This window comes from Triplophysa dalaica, chromosome 20 (assembly GCF_015846415.1).
Source record: "Triplophysa dalaica isolate WHDGS20190420 chromosome 20, ASM1584641v1, whole genome shotgun sequence".
Taxonomy (NCBI): domain Eukaryota; kingdom Metazoa; phylum Chordata; class Actinopteri; order Cypriniformes; family Nemacheilidae; genus Triplophysa; species Triplophysa dalaica.
In genome coordinates, this window is record NC_079561.1 from 2,205,328 (window position 1) to 2,220,000 (window position 14,673).

At 39.0% G+C, this 14,673-nt stretch overlaps 2 protein-coding genes across 5 annotated transcripts; one reads left to right on the forward strand and one right to left on the reverse strand.

The window, feature by feature from the left end:
- Positions 1-92: 92 nt before the first annotated feature.
- On the reverse strand, positions 93-7,095 carry slc39a5 (solute carrier family 39 member 5). Of its 2 annotated transcripts, none has more exons than XM_056732659.1 (12): positions 6,987-7,095; positions 4,863-5,040; positions 4,483-4,706; positions 4,127-4,271; positions 3,011-3,188; positions 2,765-2,934; positions 2,367-2,486; positions 2,053-2,101; positions 1,825-1,977; positions 1,468-1,548; positions 971-1,161; positions 93-689 (listed from the first exon to the last, which is right to left on the reverse strand). In XM_056732659.1, coding segments are annotated over exons 1-12 (1,641 nt in total). In that variant the 5' UTR covers positions 6,989-7,095; the 3' UTR covers positions 93-539. The 2 variants fall into 2 exon arrangements, with proteins under 2 accessions (XP_056588637.1, XP_056588636.1); XM_056732658.1 differs by lacking the exon at positions 6,987-7,095 and adding an exon at positions 6,634-6,850.
- rnf41 (ring finger protein 41) lies at positions 7,030-14,668 on the forward strand. Of its 3 annotated transcripts, none has more exons than XM_056732671.1 (7): positions 7,030-7,187; positions 9,324-9,422; positions 10,657-10,772; positions 11,190-11,461; positions 11,639-11,774; positions 11,897-12,000; positions 12,419-14,668. In XM_056732671.1, exons 3-7 carry the CDS (start codon positions 10,683-10,685, stop codon positions 12,771-12,773), a joined length of 957 nt encoding a protein of 318 aa, XP_056588649.1. In that variant the 5' UTR covers positions 7,030-7,187; positions 9,324-9,422; positions 10,657-10,682; the 3' UTR covers positions 12,774-14,668. The 3 variants fall into 3 exon arrangements, with proteins under 3 accessions (XP_056588649.1, XP_056588651.1, XP_056588650.1); XM_056732673.1 differs by lacking the exon at positions 7,030-7,187 and adding an exon at positions 7,233-7,427; XM_056732672.1 differs by lacking the exon at positions 7,030-7,187 and adding an exon at positions 7,437-7,572.
- The last annotated feature ends 5 nt before the right edge of the window (positions 14,669-14,673 follow it).

Below are 14,673 nucleotides of genomic sequence, written 5' to 3' on the forward strand. Positions count from 1 at the left end.
TTACATGAAGAGCAAGTAACATTCTGCAACAACATATTCTACTAAGTGACAATAAAGATCATGATGTGAATATCAAATGAATTATCTATGATTGCCGGTCTGTTGAACAGATTATAAACAGGTCAAATCTGATCATAAATGTGTTAATGCTTCAGTTACATAACTTCAAAAATATGTGAATGTGCAAAAATCCAACTTTTTACATTTTAACACAAGAGGATACGACATGTTTTCTTACATTGTCCTATAAAATAAAAAACGTCTCTTACACTTTCATGCACAAAGTACAAATATGAAAATATTTGCAGAAATGGTTAAGAAGCTTAGCTTGCAGATAAACATTCTCTAACAGGAGGTTAAAAACAAATTGACCAAAGTTCATATATTAGTCCCGTCATCCATTCAAAGCTCTTTCAGAGTATTCCTTCAGAGTGTCAGTTCGGGATGGGGGTATGTACACAAGTGCAGTGTTCAGAAGAAACTCTCACATTGGCGCGATATCATTAGAAGGCTATTCCATTTGGTCAGTTATAAAATCCTCAGCCGTCTCCCAGACTAACTGCAATGTGGTCCTCAAATAAGGCAATGCAGAGCATGATGGCGCCCCCTATCAGCAGACCCAGGCTCTGCAGGAGGAGGCGCTTCAGAGGGCTCAGAGATCCAGCATCTCCATTGAGCATTTCAGGCATCTAAGGAAACAATTGTATTTAATCCCAGTATCATTTATAACAAGTCTTAAACTTTTAAGAATGGAGATCGGCGGCTTTTAAGATAAAAACACTCAAGTACATTTCTGTGCCAAAAGTATCATAAATGTAACACATAACTTTAACTGTCATTTAAGGGACTTCACTGTTTATGTTCCATTATAAAAAGTGCACACAGTTTGGGATGGCGTATCATAAATATTCCTTTAAGTTCAAAAGCGAATGATTGCTGAAGTTTGGCATGCAGGATCATTTATTATTACCATGTCAGCAAGAGCAACATAAAGGAAGACCCCAGCCGTGATGGTGAGAATCCATGGAGAGTGTGCTGCCCACTGGTTCCCCAGCGCTGTTCCTATTAACACACCAACAAAGCCCAGCAGAGCAGAGACGATGCTAAACACAGCCAGTCTGCGTACAGGCCAGCCGGCAGCAAGCAACACTGCCAAATCACCTGAAGACAAAAGAATAAAGGTATGTAGATCATTTGTGATTCAATATGTCGAAGGAGAAAGCTTTTAAGGGTCCGATTTACACATTAAGGGGCAGTTTTCTGGACAGGAATTATCTAAACCAGGACTAGGCCTGTTTAAAAGAGATTTAAATCCTTTTAAGTGTATGGTATTTTTTTTTTCGAACAAAACACCTTTTAAATTAGACTGAGACTAGGATTAAGTCCTGTCTGGAATCAAAATGGTGTGCAATTTATGAAATATATACATATAAAACTATGTGGTTGTGGAAGAGAGATGATTTGTACCTAGCTCATGAGGTAGCTCATGGCAAAAAACAGCGATAGTGGTGCTGAGTCCACCCGTCAGGCTCTGAGAAAATGCAACGCCTGTAAACCAAAAGGAAATCCATAACTCAATGCATTTTAAGATCTGTTTCACCATGCCCCATTTTTTCTAAATTAAATATGTGGTACATAATATTTAATTGTAATATTCTTAAAGTATACGTAAAACCCAGATTTCACATTCTGTGTGGGTGTTCATGTGACCAAAACGTGGGGGCCGCCAGAAGGGCGTTAACACATCTTATGCATCTAACTACTAACTACTGATATCGAAACAACTTTGCACTTTCAATAAAGTGTAGTTTCAAACCAACTTACCAATAGCTAGTCCGTCAGTAAGGTTATGTATTCCATCTCCCACTACCACCATCCATGCCATGCTTCGGAGACCCGTCTGCCCTGACCCAGGCTGCCCGTGAGAATGCCCGTGCCCAGTCTCTATACTCTCATTCTGATTGGGTGATGTGGTACCTAGGACAGTCCAAATTTAGAAGCCGAATAATCACACGTGCTTTTTTTCTGGTTTGCTAGTTTCAGTGCAGTCACCTTGCAGTGCATCCAGTTCTCTTCCAGATTCTGCCTCAGGCTTCCTTTTCTGTTAACAAAAATACACAAAATAAATACAATTATCAAAATTGAGTTGAATTGTTTTTTTGCAGAAATGGACCAATAATATTGATGAAACTTGAACTACGGATTTCCATCCGGTCCAGTTCTTATAATAAAAATGCTCCTCCGCCAATAGATCATGGTTGTGATGTAACTAAAGCCTTGTGGCTATTTAAAAATGGGGACGGGCCCACAAACCTTATGTCAATATGCTTATGTCTGTGTGCTTTTTCTGCATACTATAAGCTCACCTTTAAATGTTGCTTTAGTTTCAGAAGACTCTCAAACACAAAGAGAAGAAAAAGTCCCCCAAGCACACTCAGACCCTTCAAAACAGCATCCTGGTGTTCACCGTGTTGACTAAATATGGCCTGAAATCACGAATAACAAACTTCTATAATACAATCGCATGTAGATAGCAGATGTAAACAGTCTTTTGTCAAGCATAAATTATAACAATAACCACTTACACCACCTTTGATATTAAGAATCTATCTATTTTTTTTCATCTCAAAACTTTGCATTTTACCTTTTCTTCTACAATAATAATTTAAATACATGTGTTATTCTGTTTTAATGCATGAATGCAATATATATGTGCAAATATACAAGTATATACAGAATTAAATCAAAGCTAAATGTCACTTACATGGGGCAGAAGGTGCAGAAGGGCATCTCCACAGAGCGTGCCCACTGCCATGCCAGCCATCGGGCAGAGGAACATCTGCAGGCTGGAGGGATGAAGCAGAGGTGCCAGTCCCAAGGTCAACAAGGAGGGCAGACTGATCACGAGGAGTGCCAGGGAAGCCCAACCTAGAGCTGAGATACAATGACCTTCTTAAACTCCAGCGACCCAAATAAACAGACTCTGATACCACATGGAGTATATACACACCTCTGAGGAAACCCTCACTAGCTCTATTGGCCTGTCCGTTCTCCTCTGTGTGTCGCAAACACACCCCGCTGTCAATCTGATAGAGGAGAGCAGGGCAGAGGAAGGTGAAGTGAGCGGGAGTTATATGGGCAGATTGACCCAACCCGAAGTTCCACAGGAGCTGCGTGACGTTCAGACACTGTGACGGAAAACAAAAATAGGAGATAAAAATTACATTTATGCATTTGGCAAATACTTTTATCCGAAGTGATTTAAAGGTCCAGTATATGAAATTTAGCGTCATCTAGCTGTGAAGCTGCAAATTGCTACCCCTTCCTAAGACCGGTGTTGGGTGTGACTAGTTACTAAGTAATTAGTAACTGTAATTTATTTACTTTCCCCTTGAAAAAGTAAAGTAAGGGATTACTCTTATTTTTCTGTAATTTAATTACAGTTACTTCTGATGTAATTGAACTAAATACTTTTTAATATATTCAATAGTGAAAATGACATCAAAAATATAAACCTAACTTTAAAATGTATAATTTAATGTATCCTCACATTTGCCATACTTTGCTCAGTTAATAAGAATAATTGATGTAGTTATTTAAAATGTATTTTAGTTTGTCCTTTTAGGGCTACAGTAGAAACAACATGGTGATTTCCCTGCAAGGGGACCCGCTTTGTATGTAGATAGAAATAGCTCATTCTGCGGTAATAAAAACTAAACGTTTAATCACGTAAGGTCTCTGTACACCTCTGAAGACATAGTAATGTGTAGTATTTTGCATTTCTGGGACTTTTGCACCTCGCTTTTTATTCATTTATTAAGCCTGTTTAATAATTGTTTTATTTGCTACCCTAACTATGCATGAACTTGCATTTGTTTGACTTTATCAGAACAGATCTGTGACACATTTTAGATCACAACCATTGCTTTATATTTATATATTAGGCGTTTACAACGTTTCTGTATTTCCTCTCACGTGACGATCTCGTTCTAAATGATTCTGTAAACCTCAAACAAGACCAGGAATCGAACCCTCAGATAGCAACCAACCTTTGTCCTGTGATAGTGAAGAGGACATTTGTAGACTTTGTCCATTTCAACAGGAAGTTTATGAGGAGTTTACTCACATTGCCATGAAGGTGTTTCTCTGTCGGGTGGTTTGACTGCATCGCGATACTTTCTTCAAGTCCGGGATGTAAAAAATAGTCAGACTTTGAGTGACCCAGTTCTGCAGGAGATCCACCGATGGCCGATTTGACTTGAGCTTTCGGACTGAATAAAACGATAGAGTGTTCACATCCGTTTACAACAACCAGGCCATCACAACAATAGATATGCATATGTGCCTTTGCAAAAAACAATATTTACATCCAAAGTCAAATGTTCAAAGAGGAAACTGTACAGGGGCTGAGCAAAGTTTCATTATATGTAAAGTAAGACAGAACAGAAGTACCCCAGACTTGTTTGTATTCACATCATCTACCTTTCTCTGAGTGGGGGTAATTTTGTGGACTGCTGAGGTTGATGGTGGTCTTCATGTGAGTGGGAATGGGACGAAGCGTGTGAGGAATGTGGCACTCCACCATGATGGATCTCCAGAACGCTGACCTCCCCAAGACCCAAACTGCCCAGTAACTTCTGCAGGCCCTCGTAGGTCAAAGTCCCCTTATCACCATACTGAAGAAACAGCCGTTGCAAGTAGTAGCCCTTGAGTATAGAACGATTTTTTAGTGATTGCATCAGTTACTTTTGCACTCATTGTCTTTTCCCCTTAATCCTTTTTTGAATATCAAGGAATGTGATAGATCTGCATTTTCTGGCATGTAGGAAAAGAGTAAATAAAGCAATAAGGAAATCAAGTACCTGTTCTTCAAGAGCTTCCTCCAGGTGTTCCTGTGCAGATTTGGCTTGTGCACTTATATTAAGCATCCTGGGATTGTCGGTCTGGGTATTATTGGCATGAGTTCCCAGTGTGATGATCGGTACAATTATCACAGAACTGATAAAGTTGTAGAGAACAAGTCTGACGCTCATTTTTATCCTTGAGAGAAATGGGTATAAATAATAAATTATTGGTCTAGAATAATTTATCATGGTTGTCCATCCCAAACCTCGGATGTCCAAATTCGATGTTTTTCAGAAAATGGGGAGAAAAACATTACTTTTTAAATCATTAAAGACATGTTGTCAAAGTTGGCAAGCACTTTTTAATACGGTTAGATATTTGCAAAACCCAGTGACAAACATAAAGGGTGACTAATAATAAGATTTAAGGCAAAAAATGATTTAACAAAATATGTTGAATACGTTGAATAATATTCAATATACACTGCAAAAAATGACTTTCTTAGTCTTTTTTCTTGTTTTCCAGTAAAAATGTCTACAAATTCTTGAATCAAGTTGCATTTTCTTGATGAGCAAAATGACCTCAGAAAATAAATTTTGCTTTTAGTTAAAAAATATGAAATTTCAGTGAATGATTGCTTAAAACAAGCAAAAAATCTGCCAATGGGGTAAAAAAAATAATCTTGAATTAAGGATTTCAATTAAGGTCACTCAATTCAAGATTATTTTTCTTACCCCCTTGGCAGATAAATTTGCTTGTTTTAAGCACAAATTCACTGATTTTTTTTTTTTTACTAAAAACAAGACTTATTTTCTAAGGTCAATATGCTCATCAAAAAAATGCATCTTGATTTAAGAATGTTTAGACATTTTTACTGGATAACAAGAAAAAAAGACTACGTAAGAAAGTCATTTTTTCACTGTAGATCTTACGAATTCAATGGATTAATATACCACAATTACAGTTCATAAAAGCAATAATGCAAACTTGTGAGTAAACATGGCAAAATGTTTTTAAAATCTCTGTTTGTCCTTGACAGTAATGAGACCACACTGCAAAAAATGTCTTTCTTACTTAGTAATTTTGTCTTGTTGTCCAGTACAAATGTCTAAAAAACTCTTAAATCAAGATGCATTTTCTCGATGAGCAAAACGACCCAAGAAATTAAGTCTTGTTTTTAGAACAAAAGCACGAAATTGCAAAATTATCTGCAAATGGAGTAAGAATAATAATCTTGAATTTAGTGACTGAGAAAAAGGTACATCCTAATTCAAGATTATTTTTCTTACCCCGTTTGCAGGTTTTACTGCATGTTTTAAGTAAAATTCCCTGAAATTTCATATTTTTGTTCGAAAAACCAGACTTATTTTCTTGAATCGTTTGCTCATCAAGAAAATGCATCTTGATTCAAGAGTTTTTAGACATTTGCACTGTAAAACAAGACAAACATACTAAGAAAGTCATTTTTTTGCAGTGCATTTGCAGACTACTCAGAAAAACACCAAAGGAGTAACTTTAGTTATGTTTTTCGACAGATCTCAACAATATCTTATTAAAAAGTTACCAGAATTTAGATTTAACAATTGCATTTCTCAACAAAATGTCTCAAGACCAAATGATCTTTGGTAGCTCTATCTCTCACAAGTCAATAGATTTTTTTTATCCTGTCGATTTTAAGCGAAATTGAAACGCATTATACATTAGCATTCATACAACGAATCCCTGCAAAAATCTAAATGTTTTTTTTTAATCTAAAAGATACAAACACAAATTTGATCAGATCTTTACCAGACTCTCTGACCAGCCATGATTCCCTGCGCTCTCTAAAGTCATCACATGGTCCGCACTCCTGTGTCTAGTGTGAACTCGTGAGATGCATCGCAATGTTTTAGTGAAGCACAGGGTTAATATTTCATCAGCACAGCTTTGTATGAGCTTATCAGTGATCACATGGCGTGAAGACATTGATCAACATTGTTTGCCTAATCACCTCGTGACGTAAACTCTACAGTCTTGAAGAGAGAACGCGTATTTACAATGTTCCTCCGGGTGCTTTTCTTGACAAGGCATTTCAAGACATGGCCTGTATTTACATCTGCAGGCAATTGTTATCTATGAAATCTGCCTTATCTTATACTCACATATTTCTCCTTGAGAAGTAACGTTAGGAATAAACGTGGAAAATGTACCCCTCCACACGCGCGCGCACGCCGTTCTGCAGACGCAAAAGCAGATAGACGCAGACTTCACCCGGCACAGCCAGAGAGACCGCACATATCGTTAATATTCCCAAAATCCAGGGATCGCAACAGAGCTTGGACCACTGCTATCTGCGGGAACAGGTATTGCTGGCGGATATCTCGCGTTTCGAACGATTTAATTAACATCGACTGCTTAAATAGTCGGATAGCAGCACACTGAAGGATGGGAAGCGCGTGAAACGTGAAGTCCTCGCTCACGGCGTTATTTAAGCAGCACATTATTCGGATGTCATTAAGAGGGGTTTTAATTCATCCCTAAAATATGGAATATGTCAATAAAAGACCCGCGGTTGATGTTTAGCGGATACAGCTGCTCATTTGGTAACGTCACGTCAGCTAAGTTAGTCAGATTTATTGCTAGTTAGCCATGCTAGCTACTTAGCATCCACGCAGACTCTTTAAATGCGCTTTAACAGCGAATAAAGGACATTCGAAGTCAGTTCAGAAATGACATAATCGAAAGAACGTGAGTAATGTACGCCAAGGGAAAAGTCTGCCCGTGGTATCTATATATGATGTTTTGGTAAATCTACGTTATCGTGATGGCTAATGCTAATCGTCTCATCCACAATCGCATCTGCGAACGAGCGTTTCATGTTGGCAGATGTGCGTTTTGGTTTTCTTGCATGCGTTTCGTGTTCTGGACGGACTGGTGAATCTATACGTTGTTTACAGGCGTGCTGTCCTGTTGATCTTATTACGTCATGTATGTTGACTGTTGACGACCTAACGTTGGTATACAGTTAGCCTGTCCGTCTGACTCCGTCATAAGTGATCCCACCTGAGTAAGACACAGTTAGGTTTTTGCATAACGCTTTATTTAAAATGTCCACAGTCGATTTAACATAAACTCTTCATCATTGGTTTCTGTTTGCACATATAGGAGGCCTGTTGTGCTTCCAGACATATGTGTTGTACGTATACCACACATTTGGCAAAGCAGTATACCCACCATTTTGCACTAACACTACAGCTGAACAGCTGAGCACTACAGATAGATCATATGATGTATTTATTTGCCATCTTATGATCGTGCACTTCCTTGTAGGGTCAGTGCTGTCATCTATTGAAGATATATACGCCAAATAACCCAAATTCAATCTCATTGGATGAGACGAATCATATTTGGTCCCTCTCTCAAGCATGTTGCTACCCTCCACAAAATGATGCTATTGGTGATACTTAAGCTTCAGAGATTTATCAAAACAGGGGTTTTTGCCGTAATGGGGTTTGAGGGGAGAACATTCTGTACCACCGTCGCTCTCCCCCATGCAATGTCTGCTTTGAGAAGCTAAAATTAGGTCACCGCCGGCCTACCGGGACACAACACCACCCCTCCCAGCACTTGTTATGTCTTGGAAAAGATGCTGTGGCTCCTGCATTTGCATTTGTGCTAGTGTTTGGCACTTTTGGGAGGAATTGATCTGCATGCTAACCAAAGCGTTTGTCTTCTCGTGCTTTGTGTCTTGTCTTAAGGATCGGATATTTAGTGCGGCTAGATTAAAGTGTTCCTAGCGATGTTGTATAAAACATGTCCATTCTCTGCTGATGTAATCTGCTTTGTTTTTATTGAATGGGCTGACAAAAAGTGTTTGATAATTGAAACCGTTTGGGGGGGTAAGTGCTTGCCTTTCGTTTTCAAGAGGCAAGTGTTGTTGCTTCACATTGCGTGTAAACAACATCCCTTAATGACAGGTTTTTCCATGTCTTGACTTGTTACGAACACATATTGCTTCACATTATTTCATGTCTTATGACTCTCACGATCTCTGCTCACTGATAGACACGTAAACATGTATGTAAACAAATTTTGATTGAAAAAACTGATTTTACCGTCGAGTTATAATTGTTGAGCCAACCGTGCTGTGCACGCGTGTTCATATGATCGTGTTTATTTTCATGTGTCATTTGTTTCATAAATGGTCATCTTAATTTGATTGTGATTCATTCGGGCGATTATGGTTTTGGTTTCTGTAAAAGAGAATGTGGGAGGAAATAGGATCTCAATAGAATAAATGATGCTTTCCAAAGCAGTACAAAGCCTCTGAAATTACGGATAAACTAATTGACAATAAACATGCCAAAGATGGGTCTGATGCTTCCAGGAAAGTCCTTAACATAAAACGTTTCAAACAGCTTTTGAACTATTAAATTGCTTCTAAATGAACAGCGGTGTATTGATTAAATCATAATGGATGCATCTTTTCTGTTTCTTAGGAGGGGATGGTCTATCTCGTGTCATAACATCGCCCCGTTCACCTGACACATGAGGAAGACTCGCTGTACAGGAATCATGAGGGTTGTGCTTTAGTCAAGGTATGCAAGTGTCACGTGACATAATAGCGGATTAATTGCCTTCTGTTTATTGTTTTCTTGTTACATAAATGTCAGTATTTCATCATGAGGAGTTTTTTAACACCTATTTAAATAGCATTTAATTTTGGTCAACAAAACTATCTTCTAAAACTGTGTTGTTAATATCTAATAGCATGTTTTTTGGCCTCATAGTTTTTGTACATAAAAAAAAAATTTTGGCATGGTAATTGTTGACCCCTTTAGTAAGATTTTTGTCTGTAACAACATTGTTGCGAATGCACCATTAAAGTGACCATTAAAGTGCGTTGTCTAATCACCATTCATGAATAATTTAATGGAAGATTAAATCAGTAGGGTTGGCCTGATGACAATACCAGTGTGTTGCATACTAGTGTTTGCTAGTTACTACAAAACTACATCGCTATGTGCATACCTTTCCTTTACCTATAAAGGTAAATGAGAATGGCATAGTTCACCCAAAAATATAAATTTGGTCATAATTTAGTCAGCCTTGTGTCGTTTTAAACCTTTATGACTTACTTTTTTCTACAGAACACAAAAGAAGATATTTTGATAAATTTAAAAGGTACCGCTGTTGCCCGATAACCCAAATATTTCAAAATATCTTCTTTTGTCAAACAGGTTTGAAATGACAAGAGACTAAGTGGATTAACAGAATTTTAATTTTTGGGTGAACTATCCCTTTAAAGGTCCAGTGTGTCATTTTGTGGATCTAATGAGAGAAATACAATACAAAATAATGTACAGAACTATGTCTTCCTAAGTGTATAAAGAGTTTTTTTTTTTTAACCTTAGAATGAGCTAATTCTATGTACACACACTGCAGGTCCCCTTGCATATAATTCATTCTGTCGGCCGTGTTAGTGTTTAGTATGGGAGGGGTGGAGGGGAGTGAGCAGTTATTTGGAATCCGACATTAAGTGTCTCTATGTTCAGCTCAAAATGCCATGTTCGTTGAATCTCTTACAGTTTACCTTTCTCCTGTTTTTTTTTAAGGATGATTGTGTTATGGGCTTTAGGCTGCTTAGGCTTTAAATGTACTGAGCGTGTATTAAAGGTGATGGATAATGCAAGAGAAAAATCAACTCAGATTTTGATCATATTTACATGCAGAACTTGTTTCTTTAATACAACAGCATAAGTTAAAATGTTTGTTGACCGTTTTTCCCAAATCTTTTGCTGTTCCTGTGCTGTGACATCGGTCCCGTAACAGACACCAAAAGGTTCTGGTAATGTGCCATGGGGTACGACATCACCAGGTTCCAAGGAGAGGTGGACGAGGATCTGTTATGTCCCATCTGTAGCGGGGTGTTGGAGGAGCCCGTGCAGGTCGATATTTATTTTCTTTCGAGAGAACACCTTGAGAAAGATGCTCAACCTCGAGCCTGTTCTTTTTCAATATCAAATCTCTTGGGTAATGTTGTGAATGAGGAAATGTTAAAGCCAGTCTCTCTAAAAATTTGTCATTCATTCCTCGAGCCAGAAGTTGACCTTGTGAACTAAATAAAACTTTGAGAAACACACAGACGGATATAAATATTGTGCATCGGGGTGAATATAAAATTCTTGCAGGGGTGATGAAGTTATTATAGACTTGTAGTTTTCTTAATGCCCTAGACTGGGGTAAGACTAAGTGTTAAATTCATTCATAACCTGTAAAAGTTTGCATTAAAACTCAGCTGGAAAAATCAATGCGTAGCTGCAGAGTTTTAAGTTACATGCTAATCGATGTGCGTTTTCTCTCAGGCCCCGCACTGTGAGCATGCCTTCTGCAACGCCTGCATCACACAGTGGTTTGCCCAGCAGCAGATTTGTCCCGTGGATCGCACCGTGGTGACTCTCGCCCACCTGCGACCCGTTCCCCGCATCATGCGTAATATGCTTTCCAAACTGCAGATGTCCTGCGACAACTCTGGCTTCGGCTGCACCGCAACTCTGCGCCTTGACCAGCTGCAGTCGCACCTCAAAGACTGCGAGCACAACCCTAAACGACCTGTCACGTGCGAGGAAGGCTGCGGGTGAGTGTCCAGGGATGGATGACATGTCTGGTAACCCACTTGATGGGCTTGGAGGACATTTTTGAGTGCATGGATATCTTTTTGAATGCATTTTGGATAAAAGCGCCTGCGAAATGGATAAATCTGAATGTCTTCAAGGTTTGTTTATTAAAATGACCTGTCTGATGTTTTTTTCAGGCTAGAAATGCCCAAAGATGAGATGCCCAACCACAAGTGTATCAAGCACCTGCGTAGCGTGGTGCAAATGCAGCAGACCAAGATTGCAGACCTGGAGAAGACTGCAGCGGAGCACAAGCACCAACTCGCAGAGCAGGTAAAACCTACGCGTTGTATTCTTTATCGCAAGGCTGTTTTTATGTGTAAGGGGAAAGCTGTTGCGATGACGTCATGTTAAATGAAGCGTAACATGACACGCCTGTGATCTGCATATTCCAGAAACGTGACATCCAGCTCCTGAAAGCTTACATGCGAGCCATACGCAGCGCTAACCCGAACCTACAGAACCTGGAGGAGAGCATAGAGTACAATGAAATCTTGGAGTAAGTCAACATGAAAGTCATATTGATAGTTTTTTATGAACTTTATCAGTTTTGTTGTGTTAAAATCAAGTCCTTTTTGACAGTTTTTGTCGTTGTGTTTATTTTGTTAGTTTGTTTTTCTTTTCACCTTGCAGAAGTAAAACGGGTTCTGAATCCGGTTTCTTGTTGACTTAAATAAAAGCCCAACCGCAGTTGTTTTTAGACTAGATAACAGATAGGAAGACATGCCGACTTCATCATCTTTCTTTACTGTGTAAATAAAAAAACAATGAATAAGCAACAATGTGTGCAGGTGCAGTAGATGAGCTGGTGCAGTTATTGAAGTTACAGTGCAGTAGATGAGTTAATGCAGTTATTGAAGTTACATTAATTATCAGTCACATGACAACCGACCTAACCAAACTCGATTGGCCAACAGGTGGGTGAACTCTCTGCAGCCCGCTCGTGTGACCCGCTGGGGTGGAATGATCTCGACACCTGACACCGTGCTCCAGGCCGTCATTAGACGTTCACTCATAGATAGCGGATGCCCGTTGTCGATCGTCAATGACCTCATCGAAAATGCCCACGAACGCAACTGGCCCCAGGGCTTGGCCACGCTGGAGACGCGGCAGATGAATCGCCGATATTACGAAAACTACGTGGCCAAACGCATTCCGGGTAAGCAGGCTGTGGTGGTCATGGCCTGCGAGAACCAGCACATGGGTGAAGATATGATTCTGGAGCCGGGCTTGGTTATGATCTTCGCTCACGGCGTGGAAGAAATCTTATAGTCTGAACCTAGAAGTTGCAAAGTGTCAAAGGGGTTTCAAACTGAATCGATTTTCCCCTCGAGAAAATTCTTGACTCATCCCGATGAAATTCAATATCAAGACTTCTATGGCAGTTGATACCTCACGTTTTAAGGAAGAACGCTGACTGACAGATGACGTTTAAAAACAGTCTCCTTTAAAAGATCTTAAGAAGAGAATCTCCAGCATTCCCATTCTCTTTGCCTTAAAAGGACATTTTCAAAAAGTGGACCCTAATCAAACACCCCAACTTATCAGGGACGATGGAACACTTACGTTTTAGCATTCGCATCGACAACACGATTTAAAGTGATGTCTTATCTAATATCTAATTTCGCCTTTAACGTTTATTTCCCTGTCAGTGAATCGAGAGTATACATGTCACGCATAGCTTTCAACAATGTGATCAGTTAAGATGCTTGTAAATACAGATGATAAAGAAATATAGACAAATATACTATCTGTTCTTGATATAATAGAGTAGTGGACATTTTTGATGTCTTCATCTCAGTTTGCTATTTAGAGTAGTGCGTTTGCAACCATGAATCACTCAATGTTGCTATTTTTTTAAGAGCGCTATGATTAAAGTATGCTAGATGAAAAACTGTCTGAGCTGTGTGCAGTTAAGTATCGTGAAGATGTTTATTCTTCGTGAGAGGATACAGTGAAGGATCTGGAGATGCAAATCGCTAGCTTTTTAATACCGCATTTTATGTGCAACCAGAAACTGATTTAATTTATCACTGCAGTTAATTTGTATCTAATCTGTTTTTTGTGAATATTACACCACCGTCCATCCCCATCTCTGATTATTTATTTTGTCTGCTGATGAAACCATAAATGCTTTAGAATATCAAGTGTACACTTCTCAAAAACCTCCAATGACCAACCTACGGCTCGATCTGTAGATGCACGACTTTATCCGGACCTGTCTACTGTGGTTTTACTTCAGAACTGTTTTTTATCCATCATTCACCACAGACTTTGTATTTCTCTGAAGGAATAAACAGAGATGGGATGGTCGTATATTTGTTTACATTGTGCAATCTGGAGCAGTGGTTTGAGAATTTATTTTGCGTATTTTTACGTCCGAGTACCTTTGTTGTACATAGTTGATTTCAAAGTTGGATCGGTTTAATTCGTGTTGTACGGCAGTTGTCTCTGCAACCAAAGTGTTTTCTTGTGTTGTGTGCACATTGTGCTTGCTTTTTCTGTTGCTCGAACATACTGAATACATAAATTCGTCGAAATTAAAAAAGAAAAATATATCTTCGCAGCTGTTCTGTCATCTGCTCAAGTGTTACGTAGACCTGAATGCGAAGTGCGTTGTTTACAGATGCTTTTTGCAAAAGAGAGCAGAAAACTTTTAAGGACCCAGAATGTTTTCACTCTGCAATATTCATTCAGGTCTGTGTGAATTACAAGTCGAAATGTCTGTGAACTTTTTTGCCTTATCGCACTTCATACACTGCATGATCGATGTATAGTCTGTCGCAAAAACACCCTTAAATTGGAGAGATGACATGACCTGACATGTTTCACTTTGAAGGGTTAGCAAGGACACGCGTATGCCTGACTTCAAACTTCTGCTTGCGGCCATGCACTAAATGTAAATCTACGTGTGCTTATGATGGCGTGAAGGTTTGCATTGAGTGTTTGTTTGAATGAGACGTCATCTCTCATTGGACGCTTGAGACTCCAGACCCTCAGGATTTATCATCTCGCATCAGGGATGAGACGCTCAAAGAGTTCATGTTTCCTGCTCTGGCACTGTCGTGGATGTGGCTTTTTTCCTGTTCCTTTTTGTTATTATTCTTGCTTTTGTGTTGTGGTTTACTGACAGAATATGAATAAATATCATTGATTTTGCAATACGAGACCA